This window comes from Callithrix jacchus, chromosome 4 (assembly GCF_049354715.1).
Source record: "Callithrix jacchus isolate 240 chromosome 4, calJac240_pri, whole genome shotgun sequence".
NCBI lineage: Eukaryota > Metazoa > Chordata > Mammalia > Primates > Cebidae > Callithrix > Callithrix jacchus.
In genome coordinates, this window is record NC_133505.1 from 173,767,682 (window position 1) to 173,790,888 (window position 23,207).

A 23,207-nucleotide genomic window follows, 5' to 3' on the forward strand; every position below is an offset into this window, starting at 1 on the left:
CTGCGTTTCAACCCCAAGGAGAGGCAACTCATGAGCACAGTATCCTTGGAAACCTTCCTCCCGGCGTAGGAAACCCCAGTCCAGAGGCATCAGTTCCTATTTTGGAGGGGTTAGTGCCATTGTGTGGCCTAAATTTCAACCCCGGCACCGGGATGAGCAGGCCCCTTCTCCATTCAGAGTCCCCTGGCCAGGCCTCACCAGCCTGTGACTCTGGCGTCACCGTGCACACGTCACCCTTTTTCATTTCTGTAGCAGTTTATAAGTCAGTGGGGCTGTTCCTGGCAGACAGAAATGGAAATGAACGCCCTGAATCTGGGTCACCCAGCAGCCCCGTGAATCCTGGCGGCCTGGCCCTGAGCCCTGCGTTGAGTGAGAACCTGAGGTGAGGGCATCTTCCCAGATGTTAGGGAGGAGGCTCCAGACACATTTCATTTGTGTGATTATCCAACGGCAAGATCCTTTGATCGAGGGTCCCCAACCCAAAAAGAACGTGTGGCTTTCAGATTTCGTTCTGGTAGTTAAAGAGATGTTTTAATAAATGGAAACATGAGCCTTGGGAGTATAATTAAATGACTGTACTAAAATCAGTCATTCCCCTTTGGTGTTTTTGTCAGCATGAGTCTTTTCAGGTTCTGTAATGAATCTGTCTCCTCCCACCTACATGGCCAAGATGGTGGCAGGCTGGCGGGGGCTGTGCTGCCGGCTCCTCAGACGCTGGGTGGGGGTCCCACCGGTCCACCCCGCAGCTGGCCGGTGGGTCAGAGAGTGCTCCAGCCAGACCCCAGTGCCTGGCGCCCTCTAGACGTTGTAGAAGGGCGAGGGGAGGCTTTCCGTCATCGTCATCCTGTGAGCAGGTGGTTCTTTCTAGCAAGGTCAATCATGCCGTCGTGGAATGTGACTGTGAGATTTCTAAGTAAGTCAGAGGAAGCCTGATTGCACTGGAAGTTGGTTTTAGAGCCGCCGAGAGCGGTTCCATTCTTGGTTCAACAGTACCTCGTTACCTACACTCCTGGTGTCTCAGCGGGGTGTTCTGTTAGCAGCCCAGTGTCTTTTTCTCGTTCTCCATATCTGACTTGAAGCAAAGTAGTGTTGTCCACTGTTCTGGAAACGGACACAGAAAGAGTTGTGACTGTGGCAGCACTCTGGGGACATCTAGAAGGTGCTATTTTCCCAGCAGTGAAAATGAGTGATATCCAGACCGGGCGCTATATGAGGCCTCCTGCTTTTCTTAGAAGCTGTTTCATCGTGCAGGTACTAAGCAGAAGCACAAAGAGAAATGTTTCAACACGACACTTTCATAGTTCCGCCTCCTTACACAACCCCAGCACGGCTTCCATCTCTCTTCTCTTACTTGTGCCACTTGTTCACTTTCACTGCTAAAATTTTGCACAACTAAGGCTGTGTCTAGAGTGTCCTGGTCAGAGCTGGAAGTTTAAACTCAAAGGAACTTTTCAAAGGCAGTGCTCTTTTGGAAAAGCTTCCATTTTCCTCCTAGTTCAGCGATCCACAGGCGCTGTAAAGCGAATGACTAGTGGTTACGTGGAATTCCTTTCTGAAGGCGAAGCTGCACCCGCAGGGAGCACACCAGCCACTGCTGCGAAAGGGCGTGGTTGTGTCTCCTTTCCTGAAAAGCTCCAGTGTCCAACTGCCAGGAGAGGTCAGGAGAAAGAATCCTGAACTCCTATCTCTGTCTCCGGAGAACATTCCAGAGGTTGCGCTGGAGCCCGGGGAGCACTTTCTCTGGAGTCTGGAGAGTTCACAGGCTAGTGGGCCTCCTCGCCCTTGCTCCCTCTCGGGAATTCTCTTTCCAGCATGCTGACGCTTTCTGTTTTAGATTAAACTGAACTTTCTGGCTGGACACCCTTTCCTTCAGCACAGCAGGCAGCTGGGCCTTTCCCCAATGTCCTCCTCTCAGCCCACAGCCCGGCAGATCCCTGGGATGGAACGCATCTTCCCTCCTCCTAGGCCAAGCCACCTCCTCCCACCTGCAGGGCTTCTGGCCCAGGTTTTCCTTCTGATACAACTGAGAGCAGAGCTGCTCTTTCTCCCTGCAGACACTCTTCACATCAGACGGCAGCTGCCCCCTCGGCCTCCCGCTCCACCCCGCACCTGATTTTCGGTGGAAAAAGCCACCGTCTTCCTTTCTCAGGTGTCCAGGCTTCCCACCTATGCCACCTGCTAGCAGATGCACCCAGGGGCACTCTAACCATTGCAGAGGAGAACGGCTGCCTCCCAGTCCCGGACGCCTGCAGTTCCCTTAGCCCCAGAGTGGCTGCCTCCTCACTGTGCACGGCATGGTCCTGATTTTAGCGCAGACATTGCTACTCCCCCAGAAGTCCCTGGAAAACTGGGAGGGTTGGCCCCTAATCCTGGAGTTCAACAGGAAGACCCAGGAGGTTAATGCTGCAGGAGAAGGTGGCCGTCCCATGGGTGAGCGCTGCCTCCCTCCCGCTGTGGGTGGAGGGTGACTCCTGCTGTCCTGTGGGCAGAGGGCTGTCCATCACTGGGCACTGATTCCTCTGCACGTCTGGGTGGGTCCAGAGGGCTGAACACAATGCCTTCCTAGAAAACCAGAGTTGTGGGGGCTTAGATGGAAAGCACCCGAGAATACTCCTACGTCTCCTTCACCACAGTCTCTCTATCCCACTTAAAATAGTTACAGCAACCCTCCCCACCACAGCACCCCCATCCCTCCCACACTGCCCCCACCCTTCCCACACAGTCCCCCCATGCCCCCACAACCCCTATTCCCCGACAGTTCCTCCATCTCTCCCACACAGTCCCCCATCCACCCACACAGCCCCCTATCTGCCTACAGCAACCCATACCCCCACCCACTCCCCCATCCCTGACACAGTCTCCCCATCGCTCCTCACACAGTCCCCATTCCCCTTACACAGTCCCCATTCCCTTTACACAGTCCCCATCCCCCTCACACAGTCCCCATCCCCCCTCACACAGTCCCCATCCCCCTCACACAGTCCCCATCCCCCTCACACAGTCCCCATCCCCCCTCACACAGTCCCCATCCCCCCTCACACAGTCCCCGTCCCCCTCACACAGTCCCCATCCCCCTCACAGTCCCCATCTCACTCACATAGTCCCCATCTTACTCACAGAGTCCCCCCCCACACACAGTCCCCATCCCTCCTCACACAGTCCCCATCCCCCTCACACAGTCCCCATCCCTCCTCACACAGTCCCCATCCCTCCTCACACAGTCCCCATCCCCCTCACACAGTCCCCATCACCCCCACAGTCCCCATCTCACTTACATAGTCCCCATCCCACTCACAGAGTCCCCCCCACACACACACACAGTCCCTGCATCTCTGCCCACCACTGCTGGATGTTAGGTCACAAAAGTGTTGGAGGGCTCTGGATTGAGGGAAATGAAAGTTGTCGTCCACCTGTTTTCACGGTTAATGAGATCAGGTTTCACCTGGGTTTGCGGCTCACCATAACTCTATTCTCTTTTCTGAGTCTCCCTGTCACTCCTTCAACATTTTCCGCCTGTGTGGTCTCTGTTTCTTCAGTATGTTTTTCTTAAACCCTTAGTTAAGCCTTCACTGGGACATTCACGCAGTTTTGTCTCCAAGCACAGTGAGAACAATGTGCGTAAATGACAGGTCAGTTTTCAGTCCTCAGATTCTTCACTCTGCAGTTTTCCTTCCTTAATGACACTGTCCTGGTATTTTAGGACCTATCCTCTGGCGTCTTCTGAAATGTCTCTTTTCTATCTCAGTTTGTCCTGCTTCAGAAACATGAGCCCAGCTTCCTAGCAGTTTCATCTGCATCTCAACCTCTCCAGCAAGGTGACGCCTGCGCTGTCACTAAGCCCCTCTTTAGGGCTCAGCAGCCACCGCCCCCATCTCCACCACCACAGTAATCGCAGTCACAAAGCTGTGAGTGCACCTCGTGCTGTGTGAGGGATGGGCTTTGTTTGTCTTGGCTCATCACATGAATCACTTACAAATTTAAAATCCTCACGTATTGATTAGGAGGCAGACATCTAGGGATCAACTTGAAAAGCGGCTTTCAATTCTTGACAGGCATGCAAAGTCATGTCAAGAATTTCCAAGAGTTTTCAGTTAAACGACATCAATCTCTTCGAATTTCGGGTACTTCAAATGACATCCATTTTCTTCCCTCTGAGACCATTTCTGTAAGTTTCTGTAACTGTTCTTCCATGTAGAAATAAATTAGTAAATAAAAAGTAAGCTCTCAGTTCGGTTTCCCTATTCCCATCCCGATGTAAAATTTGGCGCACCCTTGATTCCTCTTCTGCTTGTTCCTTATGGATATTTTTTGAAATATCTCCTTGAATCATTTCCTCTTCACGTGTGCCCCAGTAAGGTATGAACTGTGGGATCAGATGACACGTCTCTGAGGCTGGGTCTCCAACGTGTCGGTGCGTGAACTTGAGGGAGTTGCATTTTTCCTCTGAGTGTTTTTTCATCTGTCAACTGGGGAGGACTATGACAATCCAGGGCCTGGGGCCTGTAGTGAGGATTAATGGAACTGAATGGATGAAAACAGTGAGGGTCAGCCCCATACTCCACATGCCCGTAGTCCTGGCTCCCTTCCCTTCCCTCTGCCGCCAGGAGGGTGCACCTGCCCTGTGCCCCCCTCTTCTCCCTACTGTAAACTTGCTCCCGGTCCCTCCACGGCCCACAACATCTGTGTCTGCATTGCCTCCAGCATTCTGGTCCTACAGCCACCTTCCCTGGCTCCCTGCTGAGGGCTGGTCCCCCAACCATCCTCACTGCTCTCCACCTCTGTGCCTTTCTGCCTCCCCCAGCCAGGCTCATGCTGTTTGTCCTCGAATTGCCTTCCTTCCCTGCCTCCCTGGTCAGATCTTAGCTGGCTTCCTGGCTGAGCCCCGGCCCTTCACGAAGACGCCTGAGGTGCAGGAGCCTGCAGCTGGGGGGACTCCTGTGCGCTCCTCCTATGAACTGGCAGCATCCATCACACGCGGGCTCTCTGCACTTCTCATGTTGCTTGTATTGTCATGTATTTAGGCCTCAACTTTCCAACTCTGAGGTCTTGAAAGGGGGAAGTAAATGGCATACTTTTAACTATTTCTGTACCTTGTGAGCTGTACACAGTAACTATCGAAAAAACGATTTGTATCTGAAAAGGTAATAACCGGTGTTCTGGCTACATGGGAGAGGACTTTTCAGGCCAGGTACTTTGCGGCGTAGAATAACACAGAGTGACTCCCTAGGCCCAGATGTACAGCATGTGCAGTGAGCACTGAAGGATGCACCATGTGACATGTTTGTAAACTCCAAAATTCGAGGTGTCAGCATAGCTTGTAACTCCCCCTATAAAATGCGTTTTTGTCCCTACCAGGGAATGGCCTTTTTTTTTTTTAACTTTTTTTTTTTTGAGACGGAGTTTCGCTCTTGTTACCCAGGCTGGAGTGCAATGGCGCGATCTCGGCTCACCACAACCTCCGCCTCCTGGGTTCAGGCAATTCTCCTGCCTCAGCCTCCCAAAGTGCTGGGATTACAGGGTTGAGCCACCACGCCCAGCCTTTTTTTTTTTACTTTTTTACGGAGGAAAAGATATAGATCGAAACCACACGGCACAGATCCAAGCACTGCTGGGCTGGACAATGACACGCAACGGGTGCGAGCCTGCGGCCGCCTGCCCACAATCACTGTTGTAGATTCCCACAATGAGAATAAACACTGTAGAAAACAATTAAAGACACTGATGACAAACTGAAATGAAAATCAAAGAAGAGTTTAAAAGGATTAGAGAAAAGCAAAATATATTAAAATACTCATAATTATTCTTTTACAAGCTCCTGAGCTGCCTCCAGGCTTTCCTGGGGAGGGTTTTTAAAAATAAGCGAACAAGGCTTTTATTTTGATTTGTTTTGTTTTTAAAATACACCTTCGTTGCTTCCGAAGTACTGAGCCCGTGATGAGAGTAGAAAGCTGCCCTGGTTTTCTGCTGTGGCTTGGCCACCACCTTGAGTCATGGTGCTTTAACAGTGATTTATTTACAATCTCTCATGGCTCTGGGGGTCAACTGGCCTCGGCTGAGTGGTTCGTGGTTCTCAGCTGGGGCCTCTGCTGCACTTACCATCAGAGAGTGGCTGGGAGCCACGTCATCCGAAGGCTCAATCGGGGCGAGGGGCTCCCCCATCGGCCGGCAGACGGCGGACTGTAGCTGCCTGGTATCTCAGCCAGCCCACCACACTGACTTCCTCAAAGTTTATACTGAGTGTTGCTTTAGGGGTTAACAAAGTGTTTACTGTCACTTCAACTTTGCTGATAATTTCAAAAGATGACTGACACCCAGATGACCAACATCACTGATGAGCGTCTATGGTGGTGACGTTGGGCAGGCAGCCACAGGCTCGCACATGCTGCATAAACCAATCACTTACTATCTTTTCAACTTTGCTGATAATTTCAAAAGATGACTGACTGCCAGATGACCAACGTCCACAAGGCAGTGTGCCGTGGCCTCCAGTGTGTGTGTTGTGGCCTTCCGCGTGGCTTGGGCTTCTCAACCCAGCATGAAGGCTGCATCCCTTCATGTGTCACAAAGGGTACAGGCGGAGCTGAAGGGCTCCTTGGGACACAGCGCCGCAAGTAGCAGATGGTGACTTTTGCCATATTTCATCAGTCAAGCAGATCACAAAGGCCAATTCAGATTCAAGCAGACGGAGCCAGATCTGACCTACAAGTGTGCAGAGCCTGTTTGTGACTTAAAGGCAATCACAAGAAGAAGGGTCCAGGTAGGCCTTGCCTCGGCAGCAGCAGCAAACCACCCGGCTGTAGAAAGGCTCAAGTTCCACCCACAGAAATAGTGCGAATCGTGGCGCTGTGGACTCCTACGGTGGCTGGCAAGTATTAGACACAGGGGTTGCTAAGTCAGTGAGGCCCAGGAACAGGGAAGGCTGGGGCGGGACTGGCAGCTGCACACCCATCGTGGGCATTGTTCATCTGGGTGTCAGTCACCTTTTGATATATCAGCAAAGTTGAAAATATGGTCAATGCTTTGTTAACTCCTAAAGAAACACTCAAGGTGAGCTGCAAAGGAGTCCATTTGACAAAAAGGCTGTTCCCGTACATAACTGCTGCTCGAGGTTTTAAAATGTGTCTACTCACTCAGCCAACACACATTTCCTAAGTATGCCCTTTTCCTTTTAAATTCTTCTTCCCTTCCAGGGGAACCAGTTTGCACTCCCTGCCACGTCTGCGTGGCCAGAGGATGCCCCTTCTTCCCAAGTGTCTAGGATCGTGCGGCTCTAGGCTATGCCTTTTCACGCCAGTGGTGAGGCCCCGCAGTTGGAAACGGCCAAGGTGACCCATTCTGAGCCGTACCTCGTGTCCTCTGTAGGGTTATAGCCAGAGGCAGATGGCTTTCCTAGGAACGCCTTGACGTGAGTTTTAAAGCAACTCCTCATGACTATTATCTGAATTGACCAGACTGTCCCTGGCTTTTGCTGAGAATGAATTTTTGATGTTTACTGTCAAATTTTCCAACTGGAAAATTATTCTTGTGAAACATGTGACTGTAAACCACACTCCTCGCGTTTTATGCACCTCACCACGTCCGTGCAAATGAATGGTGTGATTTCAAATTTTAGGAAGGTTCTATGAGAGTGAGACCTAAGAGGATCTTTAATGTGGGGCATTTTTAGAGAGAGAAAAATGAAATGGGTCTCAGCTTTCTCAGGGTGACATGTAATTTGGATTTGACTTGGAAATAGGGAAGACATATGGGGCAAAGGACATGAGAAGCATCGCAGAGGCCAGCACTACGCAGGGCATCCATCTCAGGTCTCCGGCTGGGAGCTGGTCAGCAGCAGGGTTCTAGTCTCCATCCACTGCCTTCCCCTCTGGGGCACGGAGGGTGGTGTAGGGAGGAGGTCGCTCTTGGAGACCCCCAGATCCCTGCCTCTGTGCAGTCTAACGGAAGGAGCACCCACAGTGGCCGAATCTCTGTTCTGCCGGGAAGGGGCTGTCATTGGGCATCCTGAGTCCCTCAGCCTCCGCGTGGCCGCAAGACACAATTTTGTTCAACACGTTACATTTCTGCTTAATTAATGTTCATTTTTGTTTCCCAGCAAAATCCAATCTGTTCTTCCCTTTTCTTTCCAGGTAGGCATTATAGGGCTAATCATCTATAAAAGGGCCAGTCTTAGAGGCACCTGAGAACGCAGGAGGTGTGTGTGACCCTGTGGGCGGGCAGCCTGGCTCTTCCTCCTTCTGCCTCCTGCCTCCCGTGGGCACTCTTTCTAGCAGAAGCAGAAGCATCAGGGCGAAGTGGAAGTGAGGTGGAGGGATGGGGCCGAGGTAGTAGGGGAGGGCTTGGTAGAGCAGAGGGGAGCGCCTTGCTTTGCCCTCCAGTAATCAGCAGGTTTTGGGTTGGGGTGAACTCTGGGGGAGCAGCACCCCACGACTCCTCTCAGCTGGAAAAGGGACAGGTGACCCACGCTGAAAGAAGTGGTGAGCTCTGTCAGAGGAACACAGTCAAGACCTCGTAAGGAGAAGCTTTGCTGGGAAGGATTGCTGTCAGGCAGGAAAGGGAGGACAGCAGCAACGGGACCCCACGACCGTAGGCCTGCAAGCGCCTCGAACAGAAAAGGCCCTTCTTTTATCCAGTAAGGAGGAGCCACCGGGGCCAGCAAGGTCTTTGGAGGGGACCCAGGAGAAGCCTAGGAAAATGGCCAGTGGGTTGAGCAGGACATAGGCCCTGCTGTGTCCAGCTGGTTCCCCAGAGAGATGACCAGGGGTGCGCTCCAGGTCCTCAGGGCTTGCTCAGGCTTGGGAACTTGGAGCTCAGGGCTCAGCAGGAAGCAGAGACATGGGCGAGGCGTGGTTGGGGCAGGGCAGGGCAGGGCTGGGAAGTGGGCACTGTGGCCTTCTGGGCAGCCGGGGTGGGGAGGACGCAGTGCATGCGAGGCAGAGAAAGTGAGTCCATCCGGCTGGTTGTGTGTTGGTCATGAGCCTATTGTCTGTCAATTTTTTGTCATTTCCTGAGATGTGGTTCACAGCAATCCAGGTGTGGACAGCTTTATGATTCTAGGGTTCTTTTCTATTTTTTAACCATTTGCATCTAACACTAAATTTCTAGTGACTTGTTATGAGCTGCTTTCCTCGATATGTCTAATGACTGGGCAGTGACCCCCATTATCACGCAGAGATGATGTTTCTGTGACATGTGAAGATTAGGTGCTCCGCCTTTGATCAAGGGGCTCCTCTGCAGGTCTCAGAGCATCCGGCAATAACAGCTGAGAAGCATGGAGAACCACCTTTCCTCCAGGCACTGGGGGCTCCTCTGCGGGTCTCAGAGCATCCGGTAATAACAGCTGAGAAACATGGAGAACCACCTTTCCTCCAGGCACTGGGGGCTCCTCTACGGGTCTCAGAGCATCCGGTAATAACAGCTGAGAAGCATGGAGAACCACCTTTCCTCCAGGCACTGTTCCTCGGCTTTGTGGACGGGCCTGGCTCTTTCTCAGAACGCTCTGAGGTTAGAACTGTGAAGGTCTTTCTTCTGAAAGAGAAAACCGGGGCTTGCTGAGGCTCAGTGGCCCTTCTGTGGCTGTATAGCTTTCAGAGTGGAGCCAGGACTCACTGACTCTGCACCAAAGTGCTCCCAGCCCGCCCATTGCCTCACACGGCCTCTTGCAAATGTCCTCAGATCTTCCCAGTCGGCTTGCAGGGGCTCCTGGCTCCCAGGCGATAACCAGGTAAAGGAGGGTGGAAGTTTGGGTGCAAACTCATTGCCGCAGATTGAAAACATCGCAAAGGCTCTCTTGCTCTGGGGAGCTCATCACTTTCCCCATTGGCTGGACTTTGATTCCAGGGATCTCACGGTTACTCAACACCCCACAGGATACACATGGTTAACCATTTGCATTTGGCCAAATAGGCGTTACTTTTCAATAGGAAGTGGCAATCCAGAACTTGCTTTTGGCCAGTTCCAGTGGTTCACAGCTTTTCTTTGTGAATAACACTAGAAGTTGCCTCTTATTGACAGATGGCCATCCCGTCCGTGACACTGTGGGGCCCGGAGTGCGGCTGAAGGGAGGGGATCAGAGCGCTGCCTGCGGTGAGCATTCCAAGGCCCTGAAACTTACCTTTCAAATCTGACTTCTTTGATATCCTAGCCTGATGGGAATGGGACTGTTTTTCTCATTAACCTTCCAGAATGCTGGCGTGTGGACTGCGTTCATACGTAACAGTGCAGACTTCCTTTCCTGAAAGCATGGACCGTACGGTTTTAGGAAGCCCACTTTTCCTCTAAGTGTATAGTAAGAGATATCACACTCATTCCCTGCACTGGAGCTTGGGTGATGGCCTGTGTGCGTGTTTCTGATACAGGAGATATCCTCAGGGCATCAGTCGGGAGAGGAACGTGATTCTCGATCAAATGTACGAAAATATTTTGAAAAACAAAAAAATTAGGCTAAGAAATATTTTGGAGGCGGTAAGTCATTTACACAATGAAAGCTGTTGAGTGGGCATTGCAGGCAGCCTGAGATTGAGCAGGGAGGAGCTTGTGAGTGAAGGGGGTTATTTAAGAGAAATTGAAAAGGTGGAAATTTTCACAAGACCCATTGCAATGTTGCAGAACTGCCATGAGGGCTGCCAATGCCACTGTGATTATGAAGCCGGTATCTTATGACCAGAAAAAAATACACAATGATATTAAAAGGAGCCAGGCCAGGCGTGGTGGCTCACACCTGTAATCCTAGCACTTTGAGAGGCCAAGATGGGCAGATCACCTGAGGTCAGGGGTTTGGATCAGCCTGGTCAACATGGTGAAACTCTGTCTCTACTAAAAATACAAAAATTAGCCGGGCATGGTGGCACACCTGTGATCCCAGCTACTCGGGAGGCTGAGGTAGGAGGATGCTTGAATTCAGGCAGTGGAGGCTGCAGTGAGCCAGGATTTCGCCCCTGGCTGCAGCTGGAGATCACCTCCAAAGTCCATGTAGCAGCAGGACATTATAAAAAAAAAGACAAAAGTGCAAGGCCACAACTAAAGCTATCCTAGAAATGGTTAAAGATGTAATTTCTGCAGATAAAGTAGGAAACCTACAAGCAAATTTCCAAAGAAACAAAAGGAACTGAAAAAACACCCACAGAAGCCAGTAAACAAATCACCAGCCGTAAACAAATAAACCAGACCCCCTGGCCTCCTCCTTAGCCGCCCTCACTCAAAAGCAGAAGGAAGCCAGCTTAGAGTTTCAGCTCCACTAATGCAGATCTAAAAAAGTATGAAATGTGGCGTGCCCATGATTCAAATAAACTTAGAGAACATACATGCATGGAACACCTAATATTGCAGTATTTGAAACTCTGATATCAATAAGGTATTTTAAAACAAATAGATGATTTAGGATTTAAATAATTCTATGACATTTTGCTAAGACCTGCTGGTGACAAAGTGAATTGGAACGGCGAGTGAGAGGCAACAATGGAAGGGTCACAGTCTACATGAGCATAGCTTCCCCACAGTCTAGATGAGCACAGCTTCCCCACCTGTCCAGTGGGTCTGATGCCTCTACCTTAAATGGTTTTGTGAGGTGAAAAGAGATAACAGCTGTAAACCAGTGATTCTAATGCCCAGCAGGTGACTAGAACTTAATTTATAGCATAAGCACATACACAACACAAACACACACATACACATACGCATGATATATACATACACACATCTGTAGACACACACACAGTTATACACATACGTACACACAGGCATGCATACACACATGTGTATGTACATAGAGCCGCCAATACACACCCATACACACATGCAAATACACACACGCACATGTATGCTCACATGTGCACACCTACACACATGCATATACACATACATGATATACACACATGCATATACACATACATGATATACACACATGCATATATGCAGGCATATGCACACCGATTACACACATGCACACATGCATATACAAATACACACACACATGCACACAGACACACATACTCTTATTTAATTCTTGCTCCTCGTTTTGCAGGGCCAGTGCTATTTAGGAAAGTAAGTACAAATTTAAAAGTGTCTCACAACCTAATTTTAACACATCGTTACGCTAGTTAGTAAATGTTTTTAAATTACAAGTTAACACAGTTTTTACCAGTGAGTTTGATAACTGATTGTTTTCCCATATTAAATTTTCTCAGGCAGAGTCTGTCCTTGGCCAGGCAGTTGGTCTGTCGCTTGGCCCCTCGACTCCTGTTCCTCTTGGGGAGCCCCCGGCAGCTCTTACTGGCCCCCTCTCTCTGCTACCACCACACAGCCAGCCAGGATGGGTCTCCCTGAGAGTGTGTGCTGTGGCCACCGGCCTGTCCTGGAGCCATTTGCCGGTGATTAGAGGACTCCCAATGCCCTCAGAGTCCCCAAACATGGTTTTCTCTAAGGTAGAGGCCCTGTAGAAGGCCTGCGGGAGATGCGTGTGGTGTGTTTGGAGAACTGAACACGGCCTGGCATTTCTTAAATTCTATAGTGGGGGCGGCTCTCCCTCTTTCCCCTGGTTCTGCTTTTTAGCAGAATGTATAATTAGGTGTTCTTTTCAATTCTAAATGAATTAATCAATTCACTATTACTTTTTGAGATACTCTCTTGCATATTTCACCGAATAAAAATTGTACTAGGAAGCCACATTACTTTATTGGAATAAAAATGAAGTTAACATTTTTAAATGCTATGCAAGAAATATTATTCTGGAATTAAGTTTTTCTTTTTTTATCTTTTGAGACAGAGTTTTACTCTTGTTACCCAGGCTGGAGTGCAATGGCGCGATCTCGGCGCATGGCAACCTCCGCCTCCTGGGTTCAGGCAACTCTCCTGCCTCAGCCTCCCTAGTAGCTGGGATTACAGGCACGCATTACTGTGCCCAGCTAATTTTTTGTATTTTTAGTAGAGATGGGATTTCACCATATTGACCAGGATGGTCTTGATCTCTTGACCTTGTGATCACCCGCTTTGGCCTCTTTTTAAAATGTGTGATAAAAAGATCTTTGAAATGTTAAAATTGAAATTCAGAGGCTAAGTTATCACTTACTGTGCACATATATTTAATCTTCATAAGATCCTAGTACATTTGCATTTTATTTAGAAGAGTAGGGTGGTGGCTTGCAGTCCCAGCTACTCTAGAGGCTGAGGTGGTAGGATAGCTTGAGGCCAGTAGTTCGAGGCTGCAGTGTGCTATTATTGTGCCTGTGAATGGCCACTGGGCAATAAGCAAGATCCCATCTCCAAAAAAAAAGTAGTTTACTTATATGATTTTAATCCCAAAATACAAAATACATATTAAAGTATAGCTTTAATGTGCCTCTAATAAAGGGGAGAAAAAGTCATTTAAAATATCTCTTAACAAACATTTATAAGTTTAACATAGGTCCAGAGAAAGAAGAGAATCAATCAGACGTGAGACCTGCACAGCTTTTGTTTTATGCAATTGCTAAGGGAATGAAGGCACTTCCAGTTAGAGGCTGATGTGGGGACCAGCACACTGGCTGGAGATTCCTCCTGTGCTTGCCTTGGTGGCACCCCTTGGCACATTCCCTGGGTCAGGCGATGCCAGTCCTGGGCGTCTGTGAGCTGCTGCAGTCAGGTGGTGGGGGGTGCATGCAGGCATGTTCTCATCTTCCCTCTGCTGCTGCCTTGAACAGAAGGGATTGGCCCCTAGGCATTGCTCAGACCTGTCTTTGGATGAATGAACAGTCCTCTAGGTCAGTGACAGTTTGGCTGTGTCCCATCCAAATCTCATCTTGAATTGCAGTTCCCATAATCCCCATGTGTCACGGGAGGGATCAGATGGAGATAATTGAATCACGGGGGCCGTATCCTGTTCTCGGGATAGTGAGTTCTCACCAGATCTGACGGTTTTATAGCGGGCTTCCCTTTTTGCTGGACACTCATTCTTCTCCTTCCTGCCATCATGTGAAGAAGGATGTGTCTGCTTCCCTTTCTGACATGATTGTCAGTTTCCTGAGGTCTCCCCAGCCATGCTGAACTGTGAGTCAATGAAACCTTCTTCCTTTAGAAATTACTCAGTCGCAGGTGTGTCTTTATAGCAGTGTGAGAACAGACTAATATAGGCAACGTATGGATTCTATGATTTACATAATCAGATATATATGATTATATGGATTCTATGATTTACATAGTCAGATATATATGATTATATGGATTCTATGATTTACCTAATCAGATATATATGATTATATGGATTCTATGATTTACATAGTCAGATATATATGATTATATGGATTCTATGATTTACATAATCAGATATATATGATTATATGGATTCTATGATTTACATAATCAGATATATATGATTATATGGATTCTATGATTTACATAATCAGATATATATGATTATATGGATTCTATGATTTACATAGTCAGATATATATGATTATATGGATTCTATGATTTATATAATCAGACATATATGACTATATAGATGATATAGTCAGATGATACGATTGATATAATCATATGAATAAACTTCCTTGTTTTAAAGAGATGAGGTCTTGCTATGTTGCCCAGGCTGGAGTGCCGTGGCGTTTCTCAGACGTGGTAATAGCACACTGCACCCTGGAACTCCTGGCCTCCAAAATTTCCCAGCATTTCCAAAGAACAGGAACTGAAACGGTGAGAAGGTTTGGGAAATAGTGAATTCTTCCAGCAGGGCTCTGCAGGGCCATTGTTAAACGAGCTCTAATAGGAATAAACTAGGGAAGGGGATAGTTAGCATCTTATTAATATTTTAATTTACTATCCACAGAGCAACCATTTCCCTCCCGTCTGTCTCCCTCTCTTCTTTCTACCAGAGCATCTCTTGGAACTCACTTTTAGATGCTGGATGCTTGAATTCCCCATGAAGTGACTCTTCCTAAATTTAAGTATGCATCAGAATAATACAGAGACTGTGTTCACGCAAGGTGTTGAGTCTTCAAAGCAGACATCCATCTAACATCAAACTTTATTAATGATTCAGTAACAAAAACGCTGGGCAGAGAGATGCATCCCATGTTGGCTGGGCTGTTCCCAAACTCCTGGCCTCAAGTGATCCACCCACCTCAGCCTCCCAAAGTTATGGGATTACAGGTGTGAGCCATCGCGCACAGCTATTCTGCATTTTTAGATAGGGGTCCCAGGCTTCTTTCCACTAGTAAGTACTATTTGCATGTTTACAAGGAGATCTGGTCGTCACTCAATCCATTTGTGGGCAGTTTGGTTATCTGTGGTTGTAGGACTGAGGTCCTCATTTTCATGTTGGCTGTCAGCGGAGGGCCTTTTTCGCTTCTCAGGGCAACCATGTGGCTTGGCTTGTGGCCCCCTCTTCTGTCTGCAACTCCAGCAAGAATACATTGAGTCTCTCATCTTTGAATCTTTTCTTCTCCCATCTCCGTGGAGAATGACTCTTCATGTCTAGGGACTCGTGGTTGCACTGGGTCCACCCAGATAATCCAGCATGATCTCTGTCCACCCCCAGACCTTAGGTTTGTAACTTCACTACATACACACAGTCCCTTTTGCTGTGTAAGGTAACGCAAGCACAGGTCTGGTGCCTGTGTCAGGGCATGGGGCCATGATTCTGTCGACCACAAGTGCTATCCCCTGTATTAGGTGCCTCCTCACTTTGTATCTATTATTGGGTTGGAAAACCAGGGGTAATCTTGTGATTATGCCTAGTGCCAATGTCTGAAAATCATGGTTACATTTTGTGGGTTTTTCGAGTTGTTTAATGCAGCATGGCTGGGAGTCTTTGTTAATCCACTGTGGCTGGGAGCTTCATCTGATTGATGTGATGACCTCTTCACATGCTTTTGCAACACAGGGGTCTATATTACGCTTCTTCTGCATACTCTAAAGCACTCAACGGTATACCTGCTGGGGTGACAGAGGTCACCCCCATGCCTTCCTCCAGCTTTATGTCCAAAGCTGTGACTGAGCGGCAGTGAAGAATAGATCTCTGAGCTGTGACTCCAGGCATCAGGGAAGGAATGGGGTGGAGTAAGCAATGAAGTGAGAATCAAAATTATGCAAGAAATAGGTTTGGAAAATAATTCAGAGTGAACTTTGTGTTATATGGGCTTCCTGTCCAAAAGGTCAGTATCCATGTGGACTTGTAAGTGAGGACTGCTGCGGCAGAGCCTGGGGGGCGAGGAGGGGAGCTCTGCCTTCTCTGCTTGTGCACCTGGGGCTGCACTTCCCTAGCTCCTCCTGCGTGGTGTGGCCAGGCCCACATGGTGCCAGAGCAGGGGGAAGAGGAGGAAGATGGGCAGTTGGCTGGGAAGCACACCCAGCATAAATATCAGAGCATTTCAGGCCATGGATTTTCCTGGGGGGGTGTCCAGGGGGTGTTAATAAACAGGATGATGGACAATGCTGGAAAGGAGGAGTGAGCTTGAGAATAGCGGAGAGTTTTTCTTTCTTTTTAAGTTTGCTTCAAATGATGGATTTCAAAGCCTTTTGTCCTCAGGCCCTCCATAGCTACTCCAGCCCTTCCTGGTCTCCTGCTAAACCTCTTCAGCCTGGACCCATGCACAGCCACTGTTGGCATTCCCAGCAGAGCGTATGCTCCATACATGTTTCCTGACAGTCCGGTTGATTCAGCCAGGCTAGCTGCTCAGCTGTTACACAAACATACAGGGCTCAGGACTCACCACTGCTCTTCAGCCTGAGACCAGCTGGTCACCTGAGGGAGACGGCCCTTCTCTGTCAATCATTGACCCATAGCCTCGCCATTCTCCAAGGACCCTGATTGGAGGCTCCTCTCCCAGGAAACATTTCCTAACTGTGCCACCCTCCACCTTTCCTCTGGCACTTGAATTTCCGGCAATTAGGGTGCCTCGGAAGGTCTGCAGCAGGTCTGTGCTTGTAACCTGGAATGTCTACTGGGAAGGTCTGCAGCTGTGGAGGAGCAGGTGCATCCCTCTCTGGCACCTGCCCAGGCCCGAGCAGCTCATTCAGTGTGTCTTGGGAATCGGACTCATAGTCAAACTGCAAATTCTACTGGAGATTCTCACATGCCCACAGGGGTGAATAGCACTGACATATATTGTGAACTTTTTAAAGCCCAGGACTATGAATTATACATTTTCTATGCACATTCACACTTGTATAGATTTTTGTTCAGTCAAATCTTGTTGAATTTTTTAAAATTTTGCATAAAGATTTTTGTGCAGATCACAACGTGTGGATTTCTGAGAGCACTTTGCTTAAACTATAGATCAGAGACTGGCAAGTTACAGCCTCTAGCCAACCGAGCCTGGTCAGGCATGTTCAGTATGTAACTGTCGATGCTTCCGAGCTACACGAAGGCAGGTTTGAGGAGCTGTGACAGAGACCATGTGGCCTGCAAAGCCGAAAATATTTACGGTCTGGTCCTTTACAGAAGGTGGTTGCTGATGCCTGCTCGAAATAGCTATTTTTATGTAAAAGAGTGTGCCGTGCACTGTGTCTGCACGAGACGGAATGCGGTTGACTAAACCGTCTGGCTCTCTGAGAATATCTGTTTTAACCGTGGTGCGTTTTGTTTTCTTTTCGTAGAGTGACTTCCACTTTCCCGCTCCCTCTGCCTGGGAGCCGAAGGGGCTGAGCCGTCCACTCCTTCTTCTATATCCAGCCTGCATTTTGGTTTTGCCCACAATGTGGGGGGTAAGATTTTAATATTTGGCAAGGGTATGATTTGGGTTCAGTGTGGCGACTTGAGAATTGCACCGCTGCTCATTCTATCTTTGTCTCCTTTCCAGGAATCAGTGAATGTCAGCGATGCTTTCTACTCCACTGAAGATTATTTTTTTGGTTCAGCCAATACTACATATTACTACTTACCTGATCCTGAAAACTTGGTGTGCTCCTTGCAGGAGGTCAGGGAGTTCTCCAGGCTATTTGTACCAATTGCCTACTCCTTGATCTGTGTCTTTGGCCTCCTGGGGAATATTCTGGTGGTGATCACCTTTGCTTTCTATAAGAAGGCTAGGTCTATGACAGACGTCTATCTCTTGAACATGGCCATTGCAGACATTCTCTTTGTTCTTACTCTCCCGTTCTGGGCAGTGAACCACGCCACTGGTGCGTGGGTTTTCAGCAATGCCCTGTGCAAGTTGATGAAAGGCATCTATGCCATCAACTTCAACTGCGGGATGCTGCTCTTGACTTGCATCAGCGTGGACCGGTACATGGCCATTGTACAGGCAGCTAAGTCCTTCCGGCTCCGATCCAGAACGCTGGCGCGCAGCAAACTCATCTGCCTCGCTGTGTGGGGAGTGTCCGTCATCATCTCCAGCTCAGCTTTTATTTTCAACCAGAAATACAACATCCAAGGCAGGGATGCCTGTGAGCCCAACTACCAGCCTGTGTCGGAGCCCATCAGGTGGAAGCTGCTGATGTTGGGGCTTGAGCTACTCTTCGGTTTCTTCATCCCTTTGGTGTTCATGGTATTTTGTTACACGTTCATTGTCAAAACATTGGTGCAAGCGCAGAATTCTAAAAGACACAAAGCCATCCGTGTGGTCATAGCCGTGGTGCTTGTGTTTCTGGCTTGTCAGATTCCTCATAACATGGTCCTGCTTGTGACGGTCGCAAATTTGGGTAAAATGAACCGGTCCTGCCAGCATGAAAAGCTAATGGGCTATACGAAGACCATCACCGAGGTCCTGGCTTTCCTGCACTGCTGCCTGAACCCGGTGCTCTATGCTTTCATTGGGCAGAAGTTCAGAAACTACTTTCTGAAGATCATGAAGGACCTGTGGTGTGTGAGAAGGAAGCACAAGTCCCCGGGCTTGCCCTGTGCCAGCAGGTACTCAGAAACCTTCATCTCCCGGCAGACCAGCGAGACTGCAGATAACGACAACGCGTCCTCCTTCACCATGTGACGTGCTGAGTGACAGAAAGCCGAGTCTCCCTAAGGCATTTGTGAAACATACTCATAGATGTTATACAGAAAAAAAAAAAAAAAAAAAAAAGTCTGTGGCCAAATTCACATGGAAAACGTGGGAATTAAGCAAAATCAGGCAAGCGTCTCTCCCGGGGGGCTGAACGTGCTCACGGGCTGTGCGGTTGCTTCAGGGTGCGGGTGGTTTTTGGCTGGTAGCATTTTTCAGCATGCTTTGCAAGGAATGTTTTGTAGCTCTGGAGTGTATACAGGTCTGGCCTGGCGTTTCACTAACCAGCCTTTGGGAAGTGCGGAATTGAAGCGAATTGCTAGCCAATGTAAACATTTTCGGAAATAGTCATGAAGCCGTCACAAATCACAGGGTCTTACAGTTACAACACGGAATGATAGCACGGCCCGAAAAACAAGCAAAAACCCACGGAGACCCACACATCACTCATTTAGGCAGGTCTTGGGGCATTTTATTTACCAGAATGTTTGTTGATGCTGGTTGTCAGCAGCAGGACCGGCTGCCTGGGGTTTCCTCTCATTTCCCTGATACAGGCGGAAAGGCAAGCTCAAGGGTTCACAGCCTGGAAGTGCGGGACGGCGGCGGAACAGGCATCCCTCCATCCACGGGGATCCCTCCATCCACGGCTCAGGTTGCAGTGGGCCATGAGGAAAGTGTTACTTTGCTTTTACTTCCCTGGGAGCTGTTCTCTGTCATGAGCGACTCTTCTCCAGACAGGAGCTAGAAGGATCTTGCTCACAGCTGTGCTCTGTGCGGCTAGCAGAGTTCCAGTGAAGAAAAGTTTCTCCAGAGATATTTGATTAATGAATCGTAATAAAATTGGGGTTTATTGTGCAGTTTAAAGACCAGATGTTTTCAATTTTTTAAAATAAATAGAATACTTTTTTTTTTTTTTTTAAAGAAAGCAACTGTACTGAGACAATGTAGAAAGAAGTTTTGTTCTGTGCCCTTAATGTGGTTGAAGAGCGATGTGTGGCTGAAGACTTGTTATGAGGAGCTGCAGATTAGCTAGCAGACAGCTGGAATTATGCTGGCTTCTGAAAATGATTTTAAAGGGGTCTGAAGTTTGTGATGGAATCAGATATTAACTCTCTTCAACGACATAGAAAGTTTATGGAAATCATGTTTTTGAAGGGTTATGTAAATATATGAACATTAGAAAAATATCAACTTGTGTTACAAAAATACAAACGTGTTAGGAAGGTACTGTCATGGGCCGGGCATGGTGGCTCACCTCTGTAATCCCAGCATTTTGGGAGGCCCAGATGGGAGGATCACTTGAGGTCAGGAGTTCAAGACCAGCTTGGCCAACATGGCAAAACCCCCATCTCTACTGAAAATGCAAAAATTAACCAAGCATGGTGTCGGGTGCCTATAATCCCAGCTACTTGGTAGGCTGAGGCAGGAGAATTGCTTGAATCCGGGAAACAGAGGTTGCAGGGAGTCAAGATCGTGCCACTACTCTCCAGTCTGGGTGACAGAGAGACTCCATCTCAAAAAAAAAAAAAAAAAAAAAAAAAAGAAAAAGAAAAAGAAAAAAGAAAATGACTGTTACAAATTACTAAAATGCTGATTGTTTAAACCTGACAAATGTGTTATTTGAAACTTTATATTGTTCTTGTAAGCTTTAACTATACATCTCTTTAAAATGCAAAATAACGTCTTAAGATTCAAAGTCTGTATTTTTAAAGCATGGCTTTGCAAAATAAAACATGTGTTCCATACGTGAAATAGGAATCGTCTTTCAGCTTCCGGGTCCAGATGGAGGCCCCGTCCGGAGAGCGTGTCCTCAGGCTTCCTCGTGTCCTTCAAATCCGTTAGCGTTTGAATGTACAGGTCAAAGCAAAGTCAGTCGTTGTTTGGTGTGATCAGCGCGCTGATGTCATCTGTGACGAGGATTCATGCCTGAAGACTGGCTCAGAAATGCTGCTTATTTGCCAGTGAGCTTCTCTGCATTGTTTAAAAGTTCAGATAAATGCAGCTGACTTCTTTAAGCAATAACCTTTTTTTTTTTTTGAGATGGAGTTTCGCTCTTGTTACCCAGGCTGGAGTGCAATGGCACGATCTCGGCTCACCGCAACCTCCGCCTCCTGGGTTCAGGCAATTCTGCTGCCTCAGCCTCCAGAGCAGCTGGGATTACAGGCATGCACCACCATGCCCAGCTAATTTTCTGTATTTCTAGTAGAGACGGGGTTTCACCATGTTGACCAGGGTGGTCTCGATATCTTGACCTCGTGATCCACCCGCCTCGGCCTCCCAAAGTGCTGGGATTATAGGCGTGAGCCACCGCGCCCGGCCAGCAATAACCTTTTAAACATTTTAGGTATGATGTATAAAAATGTTTCCAAAATATGCCGCATACTTTATTTCTTCTTAAATACAGTACATTAAGTGACATACTTTTTCTTGCTGTCTAGAGCTTAAATACAGTACATTAAGTGACATACTTTTTCTTGCTTTCTAGAGCATCAGAACAGCTGCTATGGGAACTTGATGCTCTCGGGAGACATTAATTAGCTTCAGTGGTTCCTGTTGATTTTCCCCTTATCTTTTCACTGTCAGGCTCTGGCTGTCTCTTCCCGAATCTGAACCGTGTCTGCCGTTAGTCCTCCTCTCCACTCAACGCAAACATTATTTGATAAGTTTGGTGGGGAAATCAGCTATCTGCACTTGTCAGAACTGTGCATTAATAGGGGCAATGTGTTAGAACCTCTCAGTATTCAATTATTTCTGGATACGTGAGATTTTACTAGATGCAAAGTTCAACATTTAGGGATTTAAGCATTACCTTGCAAATTGCATGTGATTTTCTTCTAAGGACAGACAGACTGGATTTTAAATGAGGCCAGAAAAACACAACATTTTCAAATCCTTTGAAGACTTCTGGTAATGTGTGGAAGTTCCAGGCTTTCTGGAGACACACATACAGAGAATCTGGTCCAATGAATGCAGCGTGAATGCTACAGTACGCTACGATGCCAGCTGCCTGGGGCTGCCCTGACAAAATACCGCAGGCCGAGTGGCTTAAACAGCACCTCTATTTCTCACATTTCCAGACACTGGTTAAGGTGTTGGTGGGGCTGCTTTCTCCTGAGGCCTCAAAGGGCTTTTCCTCTGTGAGAGCTGGAACTTCTTACAAGAACGCTAGTCAGATTAGATTACAGCTCACCCCCGAGGCCCCTTTTAACTTAATCACTGGTCTAAAAGCCCTGTCTCTAAATATCGTCACTTTCTCAGGGTTAGGACTTTGAGATATGACTTTTAATGGGTCACCATTCAGCCCCTAACATCTATTTCCCTAAAGGTAGGTCACCTTTTCATATTAAAGTTGATCTGAGACGCGGGAGAATGTCTTTCTACATAGTTGCCACCTTTCCAATAAGTTACATTCACTCCCGTTTATTTACACTCATTCCCAAACTTTCATTCCCATTTTGGCTTTGCAGGCACAGATCCCATAGAAAGATGGCAGAGAAGGGTTGTGTTCCCTGGCGAGACGCCGCCTGCCTATGTAACCCGCACAGCTTGAGCTCCAGCACTTACCCATGGTGCAGGTTTCAGTATCTGACCCCAGTGGCCCACCCCCTGCCTTGGCCCTTGCCCTGACGGGTGGCATTTCCTCCCCTCCTAGTTCTCTTGCACAGAAGTGGGGAATTTCCCTAAGTCTGAGTGGCCTCCATATTCAAAGCAGAGACATCCCCCTCTTGAGGACCTCAGGATGGTGACCTCAGCTGTGGCAGCAGAAAGCAGCTGTGACAGTCCCGGGGAGGCCAGGCCCTGTTCTGCCCCTATTTGTATAAACAGGGCATTCATGGCTCATGACTTCAGGGGGACTCTCTGTTGTCTTAATCTCATTCTTGGAGCACATTTTCCCGCATGATACAGAAGGAGGTGGCATTTTACATTTACCATTAGACGATGTGAGTCATTGCAGCCCCACAGAGCACAGCTGCCCCAATGCATTCATTCCACAGTCTGCTGGCTGCTCTGTGAACCTGATGCACTCACAGTCTTTGTGCTCAGGCATTTCATGGAATAAAGAGGCTGCAGCATTTGGACAAAGGCCACCCTTGCTCTGGTGTGTTTGCAGAGCTCAGGGTGGTCTGCATTCCACAGTCTGCTGGCTTCTCTGAGGAGAAACTGACGCACTCACAGTCTTTGTGCTCAGGGACTTCATGAAATAAAGAGGCTGCAGCATTGGATGAAGGCCATCCTCGCTCCGGTGTGTTTGCAGAGCTCAGGGTGGTCTGCTGTGACCTGATCTCATGCTTGTGACTCAGC

General features: G+C 48.2%; 1 protein-coding gene across 1 annotated transcript; it reads left to right on the top strand.

Moving 5' to 3' along the window:
- The first annotated feature begins 17,413 nt into the window (after positions 1–17,413).
- On the top strand, positions 17,414–20,729 carry CCR6 (C-C motif chemokine receptor 6). The gene is made up of 2 exons (XM_035297151.3): positions 17,414–17,676; positions 17,772–20,729. The coding sequence occupies exons 1-2, from the start codon at positions 17,668–17,670 to the stop codon at positions 18,894–18,896; spliced, it is 1,134 nt and encodes a 377-aa protein (XP_035153042.1). The 5' UTR covers positions 17,414–17,667; the 3' UTR covers positions 18,897–20,729.
- Positions 20,730–23,207: the final 2,478 nt, after the last annotated feature.